Source organism: Mesoplodon densirostris, chromosome 14, assembly GCF_025265405.1.
Source record: "Mesoplodon densirostris isolate mMesDen1 chromosome 14, mMesDen1 primary haplotype, whole genome shotgun sequence".
NCBI lineage: Eukaryota > Metazoa > Chordata > Mammalia > Artiodactyla > Ziphiidae > Mesoplodon > Mesoplodon densirostris.
In genome coordinates, this window is record NC_082674.1 from 79,653,123 (window position 1) to 79,676,678 (window position 23,556).

At 41.8% G+C, this 23,556-nt stretch overlaps 1 protein-coding gene across 1 annotated transcript in view; it reads right to left on the reverse strand.

The window, feature by feature from the left end:
* Positions 1-1,730: 1,730 nt before the first annotated feature.
* Positions 1,731-23,556, reverse strand: part of RMND5A (required for meiotic nuclear division 5 homolog A) — a 53,214-nt gene continuing 31,388 nt past the window's right edge. The window contains exons 3-9 of the mRNA XM_060117490.1: positions 20,509-20,643; positions 18,704-18,804; positions 13,736-13,902; positions 12,877-13,042; positions 9,806-9,908; positions 7,665-7,819; positions 1,731-6,399 (exon numbers count right to left, since the gene is read on the reverse strand). Of these exons, the coding sequence (XP_059973473.1) occupies positions 6,336-6,399; positions 7,665-7,819; positions 9,806-9,908; positions 12,877-13,042; positions 13,736-13,902; positions 18,704-18,804; positions 20,509-20,643 (891 nt within the window). The 3' untranslated portion in view covers positions 1,731-6,335. The remainder of the gene's footprint in view (positions 6,400-7,664; positions 7,820-9,805; positions 9,909-12,876; positions 13,043-13,735; positions 13,903-18,703; positions 18,805-20,508; positions 20,644-23,556) is intronic.

Genomic DNA, 23,556 nt, shown 5'->3' on the forward strand with positions numbered 1-23,556 from the left:
GGCTCACGGAAGTATAACACCCTGCTGCAAGGAAAAGGTTTTTTGGAAAAAGAAAAAATACTTTCTATCATACATACTGACAGGTTTCAGTGAAGCTTTGTGAACGGATCATTACACTATTGTCCCTTAATGCAAGGCTGGCTGGCTTGCCTAACCACCCAGCCATCCATCCATCCATCCATGCATGCATGCATCCATTCATGCCGGGCCTCGCGGCTTCTTGGCCCTCAGCATTGAAAGCGCAGAATCCTAACCACTGGACCGCCAGGGAATTCCCAGTGCAAGGCTTTTTTGAACAGTGGATCCCGACCCATTAGAGTCATGAAATCAATTGTCTTGACGAGCATTAACCAAATAATAAAAAATATCAGAGCACACCACACATAAGCATTAAATATAGAGTTCTGTAAAACTTGTTTCAGAGTTATAAACTTTTATGTGTATACGGGGTTACATTAATTTCTTACTGAGTGCCAGAAAAATAGTTAGGAAAGCGTGTCCTCTGGGAAGTGACATTTGTGTTTGCTGGGATATTGTTTATCATCAAGCTTCTCTACTGGGAGTTGAGGGTGAGAAGCATCAAGCTGTTCATCTGAAGGTACATTTTCAGTCTTTACTCTGCCATGACAAAAATCTATTATTTTACATCTTTGGTGCTCAACCTTCCCCATTTGGAGAGGGGTGGAAAATGCATTTTGCCAGGCTGTGAATACAACAAACACTCCCTCAATTACCTGGATGCCTAAAGAAATACACTGATTTCTAAAATAATCATACTAAAAGAGAGTTCAAAGCACACTCAATTTAACTTTTCTTGATGACTCTGGACTTAGTCATCGGGGTAAATTTTGTTCAGTACGTGTGATCCTTACCTGCCACATTTAAGAGGAAGGATACTGCATAAAATAAGGGAGCATCCAAGAAGCTCCTTGTGAGGGAAGCCAGTCTTCTCAGGAGCATGCAGATGTGGATTCAGCAGGTCTGGGCTGAGGCCTGGGATTCTGCATTTCTCACAAGCTCTCAGGTGATGCCAAGGCTGCTAGAGACCGAGCACACTTTGAGTCTGGAGAGCCCCAAATGCAGGGACAGGTGGTGATGCCAGGCCGCATCTATACCCCCTGGACCACTATCTCCAAATGCGGCTGGGTGGAACCCACCCTGATTCCCCTAGGTAGAAACATTCTGAAATTTCAGATGAGAATGAGTCTTTCTCTCTGAGAAAACATACGGAAGCAGCACAAATAGATCCTTGGTCTCTGCCACCTTAGTGTGTCACGGTGAATGACGAGACAATTTGTCCTCTGTTCCTGCTTGGCAAAGCTGGGTGTTCATGCCCCACTCCAGCAGCAGCCTGGGCAGAGCTGTTTCCAGACCCCTCTTCCCAGTCACACGCTATTCACTTGGTCAGAGGGTCCCAGGCACCCACAGGATGAGTATGAGGTGCACGAACCTGTAAACATTAACCCAATTCCCCCCTTAGGAACTGGGGACAGTGCCCAGCCACCTCCTCTTCTCACACTGCTGGTGGCCCAGAAACAGGATGAGATGGTGACAAAGGTATTTGCTTAAATTCTTTACATGCAGACCCGCAGCAAATACAGACAGCGATGCTCTCTTACCTCCATACTCCCTCCCTCCTACCTCTGGCACCTGTCACATTTATACAGACTGGTTCCACAAAACACTTTTCAAATGTGCATTTCTTTTTAATTTTTAAAAATATACACAGGAGAAGCCATGTGTTTTACATAGGAATACACACATTAACAAAGCATTTCTTATAGTTTTCCAAAACTCTATTATATCAGTCTGAGATTTATAAATTAAATATATCAGAACCTTTTAAGTTAAAATGATATCCCTGAAACTACTGGATATGCTAGACTTGTCTCAAGATCAAATGAACAGAGAATGTGAATATGGTTTGTGTTAAATAAGGTTTATTGTTAGCTTTATTGCCTATAGTCTATAAGATGCAACTTTATTGTGCCTTTGCAAACAGGATACATTTCTTAAAAAAACTGATCAAAATTTTCCATACATATAGCTCTATATGATAGATTACAGTGCAACACTATTGTTACATAATTATAGAAATACTATAGAACCCAAGAGCACAGGGTAAGCAAAAGAAATACAATCCTGAGCCATCTGAACAAGATGATTTGATGAATCCTTTTAGTATAAGTCTAGAAAACATGGAGGAGGGCAAAAAAATACATGCACACTGCAGTCAGGAGCAAAATACATTAAATACCTGTTCCTTGCTAGACACAGGTGGGGGTAATGGTGAATTTCAGACACATGCACACTCATTCACGCTCCCATTTTCTTCTCCTAGCTTCCCTCCTGTCCCCGATACATTCACTCCCACCCCTTCCCAAAAGAAAAGATCAGGCACTAAGTCCTCGTGAGCCCCACCTCTGCCTTGCTGGAGAACATTAAAATAAGAGTGTAGGTCATCACCCATAACATGAAACAAAGCATGTGCTGTAAGCCAGTTCCAGCTGCTTCTGCCTCTTTGGAAGTAAATGAAGCATATGCTCACTACAGTTTCAAACTGTAGAGGGAGATGTCTTGAAAACAAAACTGTTTTCTCTCCCTATGTCTTGAAGTAAAATCAACAGCGGAAAAACTCGCCCTAAAACTAACTGCCTCATCTGCTATTAAAATACATGTGTCATTCCATTTTTGGTATCTATTCAATTATCGTTAAGAACAGTTCGTGAAGTTTGTACCTGCTTATGGTAAACACCAATGTACTACATAAAACCTGCCATAGCTGGACAGGCTTATGAAGCGCCAAACCTTCTGTTGTGTTCCTTGCTAACATTCCCCCAACACCAGAGCATTCTAGTGTTACCAAAGATAATGTACGAAAAGTAATTAAAGGTATTTGGTTTGTGTCTTTACCTTACACATCCTAGTGATGAACTTAACCAAAACATGCCTCCATGCCTTCCCTGAAAATAACCTGAGTCAGCTGACTAAGCAGACTGGCCAGCCTGACTGTCAATCCACTTAATCAGAGGTTGAGCTGGAAAACCAGAGGGCTAATGTCTACCAGCAGCTTGTCTTGTGCAGATAAACCAAGAGTTCTTGGTTTTTGCAGTATCTACTGTCCCAAAGGCTGAAACCACCGAGGTGGAAAATAACTCACAGCGTAAAATATACTGAACTTAAACTGCGTAACCTGTGGGACTACCTGGAGAGAAAGAAGGATCCTCATTCCCCCACAAAATGTGGCGTGGGGTTTAGCGTCTCTGTATACATCAGCTGCTATACAAAAAGCAAAACAAAAGATTTACTTCATAATCTCCTTAGTTTCAATCAAATGCTCATACACTCACAAAATACTCACACACCCTATGAATATGAGGTGGCTCTTTTCTTCGAAATTTTAAAAATCAAGAGGCACCAATACCCGTTCATTTATATATTAGAAGTATCATATAATCACCACCAAAGCAACAGAAATGGCATTTGTGATGATCACACAAAGGAGAAAAAAAGGTCAAAAGACAACCTTAGCCACTGCACTTCAGGTCTGTACTTGAAAGCACAGATGCTCTAAATCAGAATCTAAGAATCTGATAAGGTTTTACTGGTTTAGCAGAGTCCCATGGCCTTTGTCCATGACTGGTAAATGGAAATGGTTTCCTAAAGAAATTTAAGAAACCACTCTGAAATTCTGTTTTCGATGGACATAATTAGTCTGACTGTAAAAACCTTGGCTCTTTTTCACGACCTTTTGCAAGAGGAAACAGAGAGCGACGAAGCGCGTCCTCCTGCACAGCTGACCCACGGCCTCGGTAATGACACGGTTCTGACACCGCCAGTGAAGGTGTTTCTAGAGCAGAAAGGGCGGCACGTCTTAGTTCAGCATCTTTGGTTAAGGCCTGGCCTCTTCAAATCCACCTCTCCCCTTCACATTTAGTCACCGGTGAATTTTAAGTCCATGCATTTAATTAAAGAAGGTTACAAGACATCATTTGCACGTTAAATTGTCAGGTCAATAGAGTTTCAAATTTTTGGCCCTAACCCTGCCCAGGGGGACCCCAAGGACCTTGCACAGGAAGCTGTAAAATCGAACGCTTCCATTAAAGCATATTCTGTCTAAAGTTTCATGAGCTGCACGGAAAACTGTCAACAGGATTTCCAACACGGGGACAGGGACAGAACAGAGCTCTCTCCTGATTTCCTCCTTGAAACTGGCCTGAGCCAGCTGTGTGAAGGGTCTGGCCGCCAACAGACATTGACCACCAGCCTCTGGAGCAATGTCTGTATTGCTCCAACCTTATGTAAAGCCTAAATGTTGTGCAGGTATTTGAGGTGGAAAGGTGAGAGTAAGTTGTAACTAAAACTAAAACTACATCTGGCCTAGTGAGAAAAAGGTAAAAAAAAAAAAAAAAGACACTCTGGGTTTCATTCAAAGGAAAAAATAACATAATAAAGCAATTTTACATCCTTGGCCAGAGTGTCGCCTGGAGTTCTCTACCTTCTCCTGGAGTCCAAGGAGCTTCTCTCTGCTCCCTTCTCTCACTGTGTTAGTGGACAGAGGGTGCCAACAGGAAAGCCATGAGGCTGAGCCGGAGGCTGGGCGCAGCGAGCGGGGCTCGGCAGGCCAATCGATCCCTGGCTAAGCCCCCCAGCACACAGTGACTCCTGCCATCAGCCTGATCACACACAGCAATCAAGCAGTACCCCTTTCCTTTACAGACAAATCCCCGTTCCCTCAGGTGAACATTTCAGGATAAACCATCCAGGCTAGGATACACTACAGCAAATGTTGCCCGTTTCCAATTAACTTAGCACCAAATCTGGTATCTCCCTCCCCGGCAAACGAAGTCAATCTGCAGTTTAAAATGTGAAGCGTCACATTTCTCTCTGCTTCTGTGTATTCTTCTTTCTTCATTTTCTCATGAAAGTTTTCCTCTATTGATATTCAGTTCCGTGTCAGACGACACAGAGTTGCAAAGTATTTGGTGATTTCCATACGACATTCGTCTCAAAATGAAGTAACTTCATGGGTTTAAGTCAGAATTATGTCCACAGAAGTCTTTTCCATGTAGTTCAGCATACAGAGAAAGACTCTTACACATGGCTATTTTTGGACAGTGCATTAAATGAAGATACCTCACAAGAGAAAAGATCATAATCTGTATCCATTAGAATAATATACAGATTCACAGTCAATGAGATGATATGCTTTGCAGAAGAGAGGCATTGAACAGTATACTATTCAAATACAAAAACAGCAATAAACATATTCTGCACTACAGAAAATCTGTTAGCTTCTAAGTTTCAGGGTTGAAAGTGATGAGTCTGGTAACTGCATTTTAGGACTGGAACATGCTTCTTCCCCTCCAGATACACAATGTTTGATGCTGGTGCACATATATATATATACACACACACACATATATATATATATATATATATATATATACATACACGCAACACTGTGCCTGCAATGATATACAAATGCAATATAAACAGCCAAGTCCTGAAAGCAGATTTTAGAGAAGAGGGTTACCAAGACCAAGAGAGCAAATATCAACTTAAGAACACTTCTAACTTCACAATTTTGTTTTATTGAACACTCTTTTAAAACAAGCACCTCTTGGCAATAAAAGCAAAGAAACAATAGTACTGCTTCCACTCTGTTCTAGTGGAAGACCGCTCACACCAACCTGCTAATAAATTGGTGATGGAATTTTATAACAGGCAGCCTGCTGGGGCTACAAGCAGACCTCAGATGCAGGTCTGCTGACTTCTTGGTGAGAGCTGCAGCAGAGGAAAATATCAAAAAGCAAATTTGGAATCTATCACAGCTCTCTTCCTTGAGCACAAAAACCCCTGCAAATTAGTTTCATGACCACAATTCAGTTTTTCAAACTTTTTCTGAAGAATTTTCATTTAATTATGTACACGTAACAGGAAATAAAACTTTTTCACAAACATTCTCAAGGCTTACAGTTATCAGGAGAATGACAAAAGTAAAAGCAGGAGAGATATTAAACACATGGCAGGAAGGTAAATTTCTGTTTCTGCTCTTAAAAAGTAAAAAAATCACCATATAATTAAGTACAAAAACCTGCATTGAATGACAACTGCTGGTGTATTTACTTGATCAGAAATGAAGACCAAGAGTATAATAAAGCCCTATGATAATATTCTTCTGGCGCACTCCCCTCCGTGTGTATACACTAAAATGTTGGCAAAGTTTCCGGAGCATTAGCTTATATAAACATGGGAGTCCTTGGTTAGCTGCATTAAATGGAACGTTCTCTCGATTCAGTTTCACTTACAAATTGCAAACTAAAGTTATTTCTTCAGAAAAATATCTGTTTGGCATCCCCTGGACTTTGTTCCATTGGACAATATGGACATTTTAATCTAAAGACAAGAAAGAAAACATTAAATCAAGGAACAGGATCCGTACTGAGCATTCAATTTTTACCTAGTCATAGAGTCTTTAACAATTACACACATACACACACACGCACACACACACGTCTGTTTTTTGCTTTGAGGATTAACTGTGCTTTCCCTTAATGTAACGGCCAAGCTTTGAAGGGTCACAAAGAAACACCATCCAAGCCAGACGCTAAACTTCAAGGCTCTTCTTCAGTGGAAACCAGTGAAGACTATTTTGAAAACGAAGACAACTGTTCTGAAAATTGCTTTTGGGGTTTCGGAAGTAAATCCAATTTTTCTTCTCCAAGGTTTAGCTTATACTTTATCTCAAAATGACTTTCAGAGGTACTGGTGTCACAGTCCACTCACATGCAGCAAATCTGATGCCAGCTGCTAAGCCTACAAGGCGTGCAGCCTACCCAGAGCAGCCTACATGCCCCGTCGTGGCACACAATACCCTGCAGTGGCACATGAAACCAGCACGGTCTGAACCAAGATCAGGCTCTGGCTTCAAGTCACCACCTACCTGCACTCCCAGGGTTTCTGGGAAGAACATGAACAGCTTCAGGGCCTTCTCTTAAAAGGAAGACTTCACCATAATGGGTCTGAAATGAACCCCAATGAGAAATTTTCTAGTTGCCTTAGCTAGAAATAGGGTTTTGAGACTGTACTTTTAAATTTGGGTTCATTATGTATAGAGATTATAAATGTCTATACCTGTTGAATTACAATTCTACAAATTTATAAATCCCATATAGATACGGTAATTCACTTCATAGTAACAAAAGTTAAATGCTCATCATCAGGGAGCTGGTTAAATAAATTATCACATTTCCATATGACAGAATAATCTACAGCTTTAAAAAAGAATGAGGGCTCTTTCTACACCATAAAAAAGTCTCCAAGGTGTATCACTAAGTGAAAAAAAGCAAAGTTCAGAACAGTGTATAGTATGCTACCATTTGTGTAAAAGGGAGGGGAACAGCCTTGATGACAATGTACCACCCACCCAAAAAGGTGAGTTAAAGATCATGCTTATAAATTTAATCAATAAATTCACGAACAAAGACTAATAAAGACTGAGAAAAGATACCACCCACTAAACTAAATAAGTAGTTAAGAAATCTATTTATTTCTAAATTCTAGCTACATTTATTTATCCTTGTTACTTATCTTCCCACTAAGTTCCAAAAGACTATTTGTTTCTTTTTTTTTTACTGCCATTGAAAAAGTCAAACACTTACTTGCTACCATTAAACATTTTATTCAGGGCATCTCTTGATATAATATGACCACAGACCAATTTCATGGGTGGATTGTTATCTGTTGTTTGCTGACGAAGAATAGGACAGGCAAATATTGAGTGGTACCAGCACTTTTTACCAAGGTCCACTTCAATCTGTTTTTTAAAAAAGGTAAAAGGCTCAAGTTATATTACAGAAAACCATCCACATGTCAATACGTGCTCTGCAGCAAAGAACATTTATCAAACCTACTCATCTGAAGGTATCTTTTTACAGCACTCTTCTAAACTAACCAAAGATGGACAGTCTTTGGGAGTCAAAGTATTACCTCATAATTCTAAATTATTTTTAACACTACGTATCAACCCAAACTCTGATGCCTGAGAGCAAGAGTCAAAGGCAAGGCAACGCTCTAAAAGTCAAATACTCTCGAAAATTCATCAGGATGTATTGAAGAGTAAACCCACCAGCAATCCTGACTGTTTTTACAGGACCCTTAGCTAGGTGATACAATTCAGTGTGATAATCCCTTTAAAGGCAGACTAAACATTGTTTACTGCTGTGTGGGCTTCAGATCCAGATCTTTTCCATGTTTTATGTGTAATTGTCCAGAGAAACAACCTGAAACAAGGGCTTTAAACTAAAGTTCAGCAGGAGAATTCACAACCCATCCATCTGAGCTCACAGCGCTTGTATCGGCTATCTCTCTTTGCAGTGAACAAAACAAAGGCTATGAAATCACCTTAGCACAGTGGTTAGCACAGGACAGAGGCTCCACAAACATCAGTTCTTTCTGTTTTCTTTCCTTTTAAATCTAAAATGGCTGTATCAACATAAAAGTCTATTGCTCAGATTCTTTCAAGAAAGGTGGCAAAGTGTAACAATAATCCTGAGAAAAAATGACCAGATCATCCCCCACCCCGCCCCCCTGCAACCGTTTATTACCCTGACCCACAGGCTTTGGGTGAATTCAGATTTCAGTGTGCTTCGTTCTAGTGTGCAAGTGTCAAAGATACTGACAGTACACCTGGGCAACTGCCAGGTTCTTGCAGGCACCTGCCTCAGCCAAGCGAGTGAAGGCTCAAGTTCCTTTCGCTTGCTCAGATGAGCGGCAGCCCTGCAGGGTACTGCTCGTGTCCCGACCACGCTCAGGACTGGCAGTGCACCTGCGCCTTTCATCAGGACAGATCTCTGAGAAGCTGGGGCAACCAACCGACAGTTACCAGCTGGAAGAACAGGGTAATTGCAGATAAACGTGTGCACAGGGGCGGCAGAAAAAAAGCAAAAAGCCAAATGCATATTGTAGCCCTTTAGGATCTGTGACCAAGTCATGACAGGAATGATAATCCCTGTCAAAGTTGCAGTGCCTGTCAGAGGCCTGATGGAAACATACACACACGATGACCTCTGTTATTGCTCCATGTCGTAACTACTACGGCAACAAAACCTGACTACCTACTACGTGTCCTGTATTATTCTAAGCATCCCTCTGTTACCTTCAGCCTTTAATAGCCCCATAAAGAGAAGGATGGTCCCCTTTCAGAGGTGGACAAACTACTGCTTTGAGAAGTTAGAGAGTTGGCAAGTGACTGGAGCAGACGTTTAAAACCATGGCCCAGTCCATGACAACAGTGGACAGACAGCACGGGAGGGCCACTGATGACCGCACGTGTCACTGCGACGACCTTTAACAGCTATGCACTTATTTTAATTGGTATTAGAAAAATAGAACCAGCACAAGCCCGTGATCTCATAAATATCCATGTTTCAGACAAAACTAAATCGAGTTGACTCACTGCTTTCATATTTTAAAAAGTTCACAGTACAAGTGGTTTAGCAACTGCACTTAGAACATACCACACGCTACAGTATATCCACCCTCCCCACTTCTGATGCTTTCCTTCATTAGCTGTCGCTGCCACGCTAAGTCAAAATGGTAAGAGAGCTCCTCCAGCGCCTCCAAAATGTACTAGCTCCCCACTTCTACTGTTTAATCATGTCTACATACACATAAAAGGACCCCTGTCAAAAGGCTACAATAATGTTCCCTGATTGAAAGGCAAGACAGGCATTGAAAATCCTTAACATCCACGTTCTTCTAATGACAGGAGAGGTAATAACTAACAGAAAATGGCACTCACAGGTAATTCATCTTTCTGGTTCCAAACTCCAGTGCACTGCCTCTGTTCGATCACAGCTTTGATATTAATTAAAGCTGGCAGCGCCACACAACCTGCTGAGAAACTGGGAAGGCAGAAGAGGAAATGTTAATGCCAGGCCAGGTGTCAGAAAGCTTGGTCCTAGGAAACGCCAACTCCTCCAGACTCCATGCTATGTGCAGAGGACCCCGGCCATTGGATTCAAAGCATTACAAAGCCCTCTATTTTGCGTGCGCGCACGCACACACGCAGTCTTACAGTTTACAAAACCACCAGGTTTAATAAGCTCTGCCTACCAGTCATTAATGGCATTCTTTTTTTTTAAATTATTTTATTTTATTTTATTTTTGGCTGCATTGGGTCTTTGTTGCTGTGCGTGGACTTTCTCTAGTTGGGGCGAGCAGGGGCTACTCTTCATTGCAGTGGCTGGGCTTCTCACTGCAGTGGCTTCTCTTGTTGCGGAGCAGGGGCTCTAGGCACGCGGGCTTCAGTAGTTGTGGCACGTGGGCTCAGTAGTTGTGGCTCGCGAGCTCTAGAGTGCGGGCTCAGTAGTTGTGACGCACGGGCTTAGTTGCTCCGCGGCATGTGGCATCTTCCTGGACCAGGGCTCGAACCCGTGTCCCCTGCATTGGCAGGCGGATTCTTAACCACTGCGCCACCAGGGAAGTCCATTAATGGCATTCTTAACATTAATGACACTCTGAAACATTTTCTTGCACAGTTCCTTCCAGACCCAGATCACCCCTGTACAGGGCAGAAGCACCTTTCTCATCTAGAAGTGCTGGCAGTCAGCTCTCCACTGAGTCCCCCTTCAGGACTGTCCTCATTTGGAGAAAGCGACCTGACCAGGGACACGTTCGATGACTGCTCCACCTGAGGATACAAAAGTTGCACCCATCTGGGACAACTGCACAGGCCACTGCAGCTCCAGAGCTCCGCAGGGGTGGACCGAGGCCTCTGGTGCGACCGCATCACAGTCCAGCTTCTCCCTCTGACCCTGCTGCCTTCACTCCCCACAGGGGCTGATCCCAGTACACTTCCTGCACGTGGGTCTCCGCTCATTTCAGAGTCTGTCCCAGAGAACCAGACCTGCAGCCCCACCACACCTTACAGTTTAACTGCACGAGTCTGTCTCCTCCGTTCAGGTGGAGCCCCTATGGAACGCAGGCTGAGCCTTATTCATCTCTGTGTCCCACACAATGCCTGGCACACAGCAGGGATTCAAAACACCGGAGGAGCCAAATAAATAGAAGAGCTAAAAAGGCTCTTTTTTTGGCTGCGTGCCGCAAGGCACATGTAGGATCTTAGCTCCCCGACCAGGGATCGAACCCGCCCCCTGCAGTGGAAGCAGAGTCCTAACCACTGGACTGCCAGGGAAGTCCCCAAACAGTTATTGCTTAAAACTGGTTCTTAAACCTTTTGGATCTCAGGACCCCTTTACCGGCTTAAACATTAAGGATCTCAAAGAACATTTAGTTTTGTGGGTTATTCTATCATTATTTATTGTATTAGAAATTAAAACTGAGAATTAAAATATTGATTAATCACTTAAAAACAAAAAACATGTTATAAATAACAGTCTCACAAAAAATAACTGTATTTTCCAAACCAAAAACCTGAGAAGAGCAGCATTGTTTTACATTTTTACAAATCTTTCTAATGTCTGGCTTAACAGAAGACAGCTGGATTCTTACAACTTCCTCTGCATTCAGTCTGTTGCAATGTATTCTTCTGGTTGAAGTAAGTGAAAAAAATCTAGCCTCACACAGATATGTAGTACTTAAACCGCCTTTTCAGATAACTGTGGATATTCTTCTTTAATGCCACACCAAAACTCAACAAACAGTAGTTTTGTTTTGTTTTTAATTTAGCTGCCCTGGGTCTTTGGTTGCAGCACGCAGGATCTTCAGTTGTAGCATGTGGAATCTTTAGTTGTGGCATGCGGGATCTAGTTCCCTGACCAGGGATCGAACCCAGCGCCCCCCCCCCCCCCCCCCCCGCTGCATTGGGAGCATGAAGTCTTAACCGGACCACCAAGGAAGTCCCAACAAGTACTAGTTTTTTTTAAAGGTTAGTTGGAAAGTGGAATCTGAATACTTGCCCTTGTACTTTTTGTACCCTGCTGCACTAAAATCCAATGGTCTCATACTCTGAATCTTTTACTCATGTATGATTTTGTGATATCTTACTGATCTTCCAAGTGTTAGCACATTTCATTATGTAATATCAAAAAATTCAAATTCATTATTATTACCACCAATCTCATCGGAAATGTCTTTAAGCATTGGGGAACTGTCAAGCTTACAGTGGTCGGTTCAAGTTTTCCCAACTTTCTATTTTAGCTTACAATCTTGAATTTTACCACTGTAGCAAAAGATACCACCAGTTACTTTCCCTGACGTGACAAGCTTATTACTTCATTCATCTGAATAAATATCTGCCAAAAACCTGAGTGTGAGTACCTATAGTCTGTCTTCTAAGACAGTAAAAGTAAAAACTGTGTTCCGGGAAAAAAGCAAGTAGTTTTTAGCTCATAACTCAAACATTATACAGATGCTTTTCCCTGAGACAATCCTCATTCTGTCTCATGATTTGGCATGAGTTGAAGTGCTTTATCTGAGCTTCCTATTTGGGCACACAGAATGTTAAAAAGATGTATACTCAAAGGTCGAAATTTAATAAAGTGAGTGATTTTTAACGTTTCGTCAAGAACATTCTTCAGTAACACTAAAATATCTGCAAGTGTGTGGTGGATGAGGAATACAGCAAGTCCTTGTGGGGTTTGGGACCACTGCCCCGATCTGTGCTAAGGCTGGAGCAGTTTCACCCACAACGTGAACACAGTGGAAAAGGCTCTCGGAGACCCCCTGAAGGATCACAGACCACACTTAGAACTAGGTCACTGCCCATTGTGACGATCTCTTGAAATACCAGCTGTACTCTTCTTCAGAAAGACACATGTTCTCTCAGCTTTAAACGTCAAGAACTAGACAACAAATTACGCAGAACTAGCCAATGCAACGCACATTGCAATAACAGGACAATTTCCATACCTGACACTGAGCGGGGACTCCACGGAGAGCCCCAGGAGGGCACAGGCATCTCGTGTAAAGATGTCACAGATGTCAACCCACTGGTCTGCGTCAAGCAGGTGAACATACGGTGAGTTCTCGATCCCTTGCCTCAGGTACACGAGGCTTCCCATCAAAACCTGAATGTCTAAACAAAAGCAGCAGCAATTTGGAGGTGTGAATGATCACACCCCAAACAGAGCTTGCAAGTAATACATTGAAAAAGGCAAGAATTCCCCCAGCTGACATGGCATAAAATAACTTACGGACAATGTCCTTTAAAATTCTGGTACTTAAGCTTGGTTTCTATTAAAGAAACAGCACAGAGAAAAAGAAGAAGAAAAGGGCAGCACTAAATATTGAACTTATAATTTATACACAGCATAGTATAATTACCATTATCTAGAGAAGTAATAATCATGTCACAAATGGGGTCATTACATATCTTTGGCTGTAAAACTAGTCAGGCCCTCTACACTGACACCTGGGAGTAACTGCTGCTACCCTGTTGCACCTTCAGACACTCTGTCGTGGCCCTAACAGCAGTATGGTGGGGGGATGCCGGGGGCAAGTGCATACTTTACGTTTTCTCTGTCTCCTCTTAGGTTAATGTAGAATCCCTCAAAATGCAGTGTCTCTCTCTGACTTTTCAATTAAGAGGTTTAATGCTTTACTTTTGTTCTAGAGCCAGCCAAGAAGCTTTTTTTACTAGGTGATGTATCATCTACAATTGTTTCAGTTTATTAGCAAATGTATCTTAGATCTAGTTAAGATAAACTTAAATTCCAGCGGCAGCCACGGTCCTGTCCCAACCATTAAAAACAGCTGACTCTAGACTCACCTTTTTGATGATTTAGGGCAAATGGCTGAAAATTTTTCGCATATTGTAATGCCTCTCGTTGATTTGTAGTTCCACCCATTAACAAGCTAATAAAATAGAGCCTGTGTAGCTTAAATTCCAAGGAGCTGTTCTGGGCTATGAGCATTTCTCGGTTTGATACCGCCCATCTAAAGAAAAAGCAAAAAAGATTTTTTTTTTTTCAAAAAAAAGTAATTAAGAGCACCAGCATGTGTGTTAAAAATGGTTTCAAACACCTAACACCAAAAAATGGGTTTAGTCTGCCATCCTGTGGAAGTCAGTGGTAACATCAAGCCCTAGGCCCAGAGACTTTAGTAAAGAAAGTAAACAATCTACACCTAAAGATGCTCTGCAGCCAGTGAAAGAAAGAAAAAAATATTAAGTTAGATGACAATTACATATTTAATAAGGTTTAACACCAAGACAAGACTGTCTCTGACATTTCTGGAACTGTACAAGGCCACACTATGAAGTAGGTGTCAGCCATGAGATTCACTATTGACTGCCTAGATCCACTACTCTTTTCCTGTTAAACTGGCATGTTTATAAATGAAACACAAGATGCTGAAGGGGAACATCTATGTTTAAACTTTCACTGGTGCAAGATTTGGTGCTATACGTGCTTTGAGATTAAAAACAGTCATCATAAGTATTTACCCTCAAGATGCTTTCAGTCTAATCAGGCAGATAAAGCTGTGTAAATAACATATAGTGTCAACACACAGCACCAAAAAGATTTGTACAAACAGTGCTAATGAGGGAAAGAACAACATGCAGTTTTGAATGATCCAAAGCACAGTGATGCAGGCCTCTAGAGTACAAACAGTTGGAATAACCAATCTTGAGCTGGGACTACCAGTTAAAGGTGAGCACTAAAGCAGAAAAGCATTATCAGCCAGCTGTTAAAATCAGATTTGCAAGCAAGTGGTAAGAAGCACTGCTTCATTTCTTTAAACATATTAACATGTAGAAGATGTTAGTATCATTCTTCTTCTTCTTCTTTTTTTTTTTTCTTGCGGTATGCGGGCCTCTCACTATTGGCCTCTCCCGTTGCGGTGCACAGGCTCCGGACGCGCAGGCTCAGCGGCCATGGCTCACGGGCCCAGCCGCTCCGCGGCATGTGGGATCTTCCCGGACCGGGGCACGAACCCGTGTCCCCTGCATCGGCAGGCGGACTCTCAACCACTGCGCCACCAGGAAAGCCCTGCTTTGATTTTTACAGAACCAACTCTGTGGGAATCAGTATGTACCAGTTAATCCCCTTCAGAATTTTTTGAAGTTGTCTCCGCTAGAAGTTCACAGTGAATATTGGACTGTTTGATTCACTGAGCAGGAATAAGGGGTAGAACAGCCTTAGTTAACCTGATAAGAACAAATCCAAAACCAACAAAGCACACGACACTGCAAAAGCACAAAACTACAATCGGCACCAAAAACGTAATCTACTTGTCTACAAAGCACTAGAAGACATATGACAGAAAGACCAAAAAAACAGTTAATAAGTGAACAGTTAATAAGTGCTGTATTCTGGCTAATGGCATTTCTAGCAGAAAACTTTTGATTTTTAATTTTTATAAAAACTAACGATCACTATACTACAACCAGCAAGCTAAATGTAAACATTCAGGTAAATTATTAGCTTTACTGTGGTTTCTAAAATAAATTCTGCTCCCACATCTCCAATGTGTGCCAAGAGCCCTGCCGGCTTTGGAACCATTCCTTGTTTAGAGAAACACGGTAGACCAAAACAATGACACCCAATAAGGTCACCTATGTCACAATTCTCTGTTCACTGCCAGTGCAGTGACTACTAGAGAGACCTTCTGGGCCTCTTCCATTAAAAAACCCCAAAACAATACTACTTACTTAGGTGACTAAGTCAGAAGCAACCCACATCGACGCAATTATCCCACAGAAACAGGAAGCGTTAATTGTCTTCATCGTCAGGCCTCTGAAAAGACTTGGCCCACTGTGAGCGCTCCATGTTTAGAATTTCCATATTAATCCAAAAATAACTAAAACAAGATCCTACCTTCAGAGCTAGCCGCTCTTTCCCAGAAACCTAACTGACAGGTTAGGTCTGTTTATCTCTCCTCTCACCATCCTGCCAGCCTGGGCTGGGATCTGTTTCTGATAATAGTGAATAAAAATGCCTCTCTCCAGTTCCTACGGCACATTCCACTACAACCTTTCACAGCGTTTTAAAAAGGCTTACAAATACCTTCTTCTTCTAGTCTATCTTGGGGCTATCTTCAGGGAAATGAGTGACATGCGTTTACTCTCGTGCGTTTTTCTCTTTCTCCCTTACTTCTAAGGTGACTCTCTTAGAGGAGGATATTAGGGAATATCATGTGAAGCTTTCCTCGACTGACCTTTTGACTCCATATCCTTTTTTCCATGGAGCAACTTCCAGGCTCAATTCCTCCTCTGTAAACCCAGTACTTACTTCAGGGGGCTATTATGAGGATTGGATAAACTAATACAAATAAAATGCTTAGAACAATGCTAGGCATATAATAAGCACTCCAGAAGAGACAACTATAACTATGACTACATCCCCATATGCAGATACTTAACATGGCAATATTCCCAGAAAAGCGAAAGGAGAAAATTTCTACTGTACAGTTGACCCTCCGAATCCACAGTTGCGGAACCTGCGGCTATGGAGGGCCTCCGCAGGTTCCGCAGCCGTGGATACGGAGGGGCAAGGATACCAGGCCGTTTTACATAAGGGACTTGAGCATCCATGAATTTTGGTATCCACGGGGGTCCCTAGAAGCAATCCCCCACGGATACCGAGGGACTACTGTACAGTAGTTTCCACTGTTAGTGCCAAGTGGGTGGAATGAGTCCTCCCTTTGCCTGAGAGGCACTGCTTGAGGCTACAAATAACAGAAAACACTTACAGAAATCATTGATATATATGCCATAGTTACCAGTCAGAAACAGATCTTACAGAAAAAGCCCAAAGTTAAAAGGGTCTTATGAATTTTCTTCATTCCAAAAGGAACAAGCCCTTGAGAATTTTGAGGGCTAAGGCAGTCCAAATACTCAGCACAGTCTCTGGTACATAATAAGCACTAATAAAAGTTTGAGAACAAACCTGAGAAATTAATGGATAAATGACTATTACCTCAAATAACAACTCATATATTATTTCTAAATCACTATAAGACAACTGGGAAACCCATTACATTTTTATATTTAGGCTCCCTCACTGTCCTTTATAACTGTTTAATCATTTAGGTGGAATATAAAAGTAGACAGAAGAATGGCTGCCATATTTTGTTTAAGAGGTGTTATTAGAGGCACTTGATTAAATTTAATCTCACAGGGATGTCACAATAAAATCTAAAAAAAACCAAACTATAAAGGTAACATGCATAGTACACAGTGGTGCTGCTTAAGTGACGTTTACATCTTTAAAGAATTAAAATAAATGAGGGACTTCCCTGGTGGTGCAGTGGTTAAGAATCCGCCTGACAACACAGGGGACACGGGTTCGATCCCTGGTCCGGGAAGATCCCACATGCCGCATAGCAACTAAGCCCATGCGCCACAACTACGGAGCCTGTGCTCTAGAGCCTGCGAGCCACAACTTCTGAGTCTGCATGCCATAACTACTAAAGCCTGTGTGCCCTAGAGCCCGCGTGCCGCAGCTACTAAAGCCCATGCTCCGCAACAAGAAGCCACCACACCACGACGAAGAGTAGCCCCTGCTCGCCGCAAATAGAGAAAGTCCGCATGCAGCAACGAAAATAAAATAAATGAGTTACCTCATATTTACAATTTATACAGAAATTTGATATTTATAAATTTACACAGGACTCTATCTCTGCCTGTTCACCGAGGCTGGTTTTAGAACTCTGCAAAATTTTCTAAGAACTGAGAAATGATGAGAAACAGAAAACTAACCTATGAAAAATTAAATGGGTTAGTAGAAGGAAAAGGAAGTGTATTTTTTAAAACTCATGAAGGATCTTCCCAACTGTTTTTTTTCCTGATAACAACGATATCAAATACTTCCAGTTTTAAAATCCCAGGATTCTAAGGCTGTGACCTCAAAATAATATCACTGCTTCTATCACCCAGTTTCTTCCTTTTATTTTATAACTTTCCTTCCTTCCTCCTTCCCTTTCCTCCTTTCTTTCTTTTTAAAACAAATAACCTGATAATTCTCACATTAAAAAATTCTAGGACAGGGGTCAGCAAACTACGGCCACCGGCCAAACAGGACTTGCTGCCTGTTTTGTATGCCAGATGGTCAAGACGGTTTTTTTACATTGTTAAAGGGTTGTACAATAAAATAAAGAAAAATATGCAACGGAGACCTTATGTGGCCTGCAAAGCCTAAAATATTTACTACCTGGCCCTTTATGAAAAACTCTGCTGACTCTGTACTAGGATAATATTTATCAGAGCTAACCCAGTAATTTCGTGTAATTCACAACAATGACCAGTTCACAGTGAATTATTTTATGACGGCAATTAGAGTAAAACTCCATAACAATATTTGTTCTCTTTACGTATACCACTTGGTTCCAATAACCAATTAAATTGCTTTTTTTTTTTTTTTTTTTTTTTAGAATGCAAGCAGCGAACCCAGAACATTATGGAAGTTCAAATATCAAACTCAGACCATCTGAACAACAGTCCTTCAGTTATAAAGCTAGTCTAAAGCGGAGGTGTAGCCTAGCTAGAGGAAACCCTCTTCTCTCATGGGAATTCAGACCAACTGATAAGTGAAATAAGCCCTAACCATTTTCTCATATTGCATATCCCCCAAACTCACTTCGCTAAAAGAAATAAAATAATTCTCCCTTGATGCCTCTGAAGTCTACCCCAGGTGAGATATATATAAAATCTCAAAATCTCTAATGTGTTTTCTGACTCCATTTTCTTATAGAGTTCTCTCAAAGTACTCAAAAGAAAACAAACTCAGTAACTCACTCCAGAGCAGGTCTCAGAACTCGGACTTTTAACGCTTCTAATATTCGGTTTAACTCCACAAATGGTTCTTTCTGGCTTGGGTCTACAGAAAGACCAGATTCCTGAAAAAATTGAAAGAACTTTCATTAGCAGTAATCAGAATAAAGAGATATGGTGAAAGCATATTCTACATTATAAAATGTGAGGGAAATCACTAAAGATAATTTCTTTTTACCATGCATTTCTCTGGCAGAGACTGATGACTGAGCCCCAGTATCGTTCTTCCTCCTTTTCTATAATAGTAAAACCCCAAATTTTAGCTGGGCACATAACCACATGGAATAAAGCTGGGCATGGCTTTGCAAAATGTAAGTTCTGGCCAATGAAACATAAGTATATCCTCTTTGTCCCTTCCCGTAATACAAAATATCTAGCTGGGGTTCGGGCTATCCTGGACCATGTGGACAAGGGACACCTTAGAAACAGCAGAGCTACAAGCAGCCAAGGTCCCTAAGAGCTTCACGGCACATGGCTACCATATATGCAGTGGATGGCTTACTACCTCCGATTTCTGTGTAAGAGAAATAAACTTCATTCTTGTTTAAGGCATTGGTATTTTGGGTCTCTGTTACTTGTAAACAAAACTTAATCCTAAGTGACACAATTTATTTTAGGAAATGTATATGGACACACACACAAAATCCCATAACGTACAGAGAAAGACTTGAGTTATTGCTTATCTGAAGTGTTTAACAGAAAAGGCTTACATTAGAGGTCTGGTTTACAGACTGGCTTTAAATTATTTAATCCTTATAGTCCTTATTTAATCCTTATAGTCCTTCATTTTTCTAAATGGAAAATACAACAGCACAGAATGTAAGCCACAGAACAGAGTCTGAAGACACACGAATTGGAACTGAATCCAAGTTCCTCCACTAAGAACCTGTATGGCCTTGGGCTGGTTAGTTCTCCAGACCTCAGATTACACATCTGTAGAATGGGAGCAGTCATTTCTTCCTCACAGGGTTGCAGTGAGGAATAAAGGCAGGTCTTGGCAGGTGGTAAATACTCAATACAGGGCAGCTGCTAATATTATGACTATGTGGTATTGGTAAACTGGTCTGAGACCCCTAACTTCATGTCTAATAGGAATAAAAGACAAATGCTGCTCACTTGAAGTAAATTTTAGCTTGAAATTCATTTGATAAACAAAGTTCTTTAAGCTGGGCTAGAGGAGAAAAGCAAATATAAACCTCTTTGTCCTTTTCTTCTCTGCTATACTAACCTTCCCTCTTAAAAGAGATGTTTTATACATACTACTGTATATAGAAGATAACTAATAAGAACCTACTGTATAGCACAGGGAACTCTATACAGTGCTCCTGTAAGGACCTATATGGGAACAGACTCTAGAAGAAAGTGTGTATGGCTGATTCACTTTGCTGTGCAGCAGAAACTATCATAACATTGTAAATCAACTATACTCCAATAAAAAAATTAATTAAAAAAATAAATTAAATGCCCTGACTTATTCCAAACAAACAAAAAAAAGAGGAGATGTTTGAAAAAGTAGCATCACTTCTTACCCTTGATTGATGACCTGGGACCAACATTCTGGGGCAGGAATAAGGAAATAATTTGAATAACAAGTTCTAGAACTATAATTTTCACCAACTTAAAAAAAAAAACAAAAAACAAAACTTCCTAGTAAACTGAAGTCAGCCCAGATGATTAAAATGTAAAAATCTGCCTATGGCTTAGAAGACTTAACAACTGCAAAGACTTCCCTTGTTTCTGTTTCATCCTCTCGCAGGTGGCACAGTTACCTGGCAGAGCTCCTCGGCTACATCCAGCATTCCTTGTCGAAAGAAGTGCTCCACCATCACCTCATTGAGAAGCCTTTGGCTGTCTGCCTGCCAGCAGCCATCTATTCCCACACTGCTAATGTCAGAATCAAAATTCTGAAAAACAAGAAAGCAAATCATGAATTGACCAGGATACATCACTTGGTATGTTTTCGCCCCACCTAAATTAACAGAAACAATGGCTTTGTTTCACTCTGAGACGCCTCAAATAAGTACCCAATTCCAATTCATCTGTCGCCTATGACAGGAAGTAGCTTTTCCATTGCTCTTTTCTAAACCTTGCCACTCTCACTCATTATCGCTGGGAGGGTAAACAAGCACAATTTTGGGGGGTATTTTGGGGAAATACATAAATTTAACAAAGACTTCTGTGAATAAATTGATTTCTAGGCATTATACAATAGCAATATTTTCAGAGGTGTGCAGTGATCCCTGTAAAAGCATGTTCAATGCAGCACTATCTAACAGAAAAAAAAAAAGAAAACCCATTATGTCCAGCATAGGATTATTCAATAATCCATGGCACATCCCAACAACTGCCATGCCAAGGTGGAGACTGGGGATTGGAGAACGGCCAGATAGTTCAAAGAACAGGCTCTGGGGCCAATCTACCTGGGTTTGAATCCTGGTTCTATCGTACTAGCTGTGTGACCTTGGCCAAAATTACTCAAGGTCTGTGAGCCTCGGTTTCCTTATCTTAAGCAGAGAAAAATACTTTTATGGGCTGGACTGCATCCTTTCACAATTCCTGTGTTGAAGTCCTAACTCCCAATACTTTATAAAGTTAAAATGAGGTCATTAAGGAGAGCCCTAATCCAATAGGACTGGTATCCTTATAACAGGAGGAAATCAGGACACAGACAGGCATAGAGGGAAAACCATGTGTTACAGACCAAACGTCTGTGTCCCTCCCAAATTCCTACATGGAAGCCCCAGCAACCAGTGTGACTGCATCTGGAGACAGAGTCTGGGAGAAAGTGCTAAAGGTTAAATGAAGTCCCAAGGGTGGGGCCCTAATCCGGTAGGCCTGGTGCTCTTGTAAAGACAAGGAACAAACACCAGGACTCGCTCGCTTGCTCTCCACCACATGTGGACACAGTGAGAAGGTGGTCATCTGCAAGCCAGGAAGGAGGGTGTCTGCCTTCAACAGGCAATGAATTAATTGGCCAGCACCTTGATCTTGGACTTCTCAGTCTCTAGAACTATGAGAAAACACATTTCTGCTGTTCAAACCACCCAGTCTATGGAATTTTGTTATGGTAGCCCAAGCAGACGAAGACACCACAGGATGACACAAGAAGAAGATGGCTATCTACAAGTCAGGGAGAAAGGCCTCAGAAGAAACCAACCCTGCCACACCTTGATACGGGACTTCCAGTCTCCAGAACTGCGGGAAAATAAGTGTCGGTGTAAGCCACCCAGTCTGTGGTACTTTGTTAGAGCAGCCCTCATAAATGAATATACTTCCTTATTGGTTCAGTGAAATGGTAGTTGCTATTATGCTAGTACTACTATTCATAATTAAGAAGTGGGGTTCATTGCTCTGTATCTACTAACATGGAATAATGTCCATAACACCTTAAGTGAAAAAAAGCAACTTCTACAAAACTACAAAATTATGACTCCATTTGTTAAAAAAAAAAAAAAAAATCCTTAAAAACCCAACCTGTCTCTCCCACTGAATGCAGTTACAAAATCAGGACTGAATGGAGTAGCTACTTGAGGAAACAAAACAATGAACAGTAGTAAGTGGACTGAGGAGGAAGGCAAAGAACTGGCAGTGAGTTTACTACTTTTCTCCCTCCAATATCTCTTAGCCTGGATGCAATGCAGCCAAAACCCACAACTTGGCACCCAGGATGTCGACGGAGTGCTCCAGGAGAAGCCCTTCGGTTCTGGCATGGGGAACAGGAGTGTATTCTCCTACCACATCGAGAGTGGGGGAAATCACATGCTTTTTTCCCCTCCCTTTTCTTGTACTGTAGCTCAAGGCAGTCTGTAGTTAAATCAGTTTCTATTTCTACCCTTCAGAGCAGTACCTAGATTATGTCTGACTGAATAACCATGGGACAAGAATCTTGGGAGACCTTTAGAACTCTGTCTACCACAGCAGGCAACCTAAAACTCTGATCCCTTTAGAAAGGGATCCTTCCTCTCCAGTCAGAGAAACTATGGTCCCAAGAGTGAGGGGCAAAAACCCCTCTTGCACCTTTTCTCTCTGTCCTTACACCTTGTAGCCCCAGATGTAGGCAGAGTTATGGTAAATATACAGGAGAGCAGGGTAAGTAAAGCCCCAGATTTCTGGCTGGATAACTAAAAACGCAGCCCCCAAGAACCATAAAGTAGGAGGGAGGGCTTCCCTGGTGGCGCAGTGGTTGAGAGTCCGCCTGCCAATGCAGGGGACACGGGTTCGCGCCCCGGTCCGGGAAGATCCCACATGCCGCGGAGCAGCTGGGCCCGTGAGAGCCTGAGCACCCGGAGCCTGCGCTCCACAACAGGAGAGGCCACAACAGTGAGAGGCCTGCATACCAAAAAAAAAAAAAAAAAAAAAGTAGGAGGGAGATCACAGAGAGGAAGGAATGCAGGAAAGTGATCCCCCCAGCAAGCTGTTTATGGACTCCTGGGCTCACCCTCAAGTTATACAGGCATGGGTCTGACCCTCAGCAGCATACCACAGACTTTGAAAACTGAACTAAGAGAGAGCCCTAGTTTCCAGGTCCCAGAATGGCCACTGGTTGGCACACAAACAGAACATATCTGAATAGCTTTGTAATGGCTTTGGAAACGAAGCTGACATTGAAACTATTTTAAAACTCAGAGAAGACTGAGTAGCCTGAACCCCACCAGGTCAAGTCCGCTAAAAGAAAAACATTAATATTCTCCATAGAACTTAAACAAGACCCAGAGGCTCAAAACATACTATTAAAAATGTCCAAAATACAATCCAAAATTATTTGTCATATGAAGACCTAGGAAAATCTAAATTCACATAAGATGTTCAACAGACAA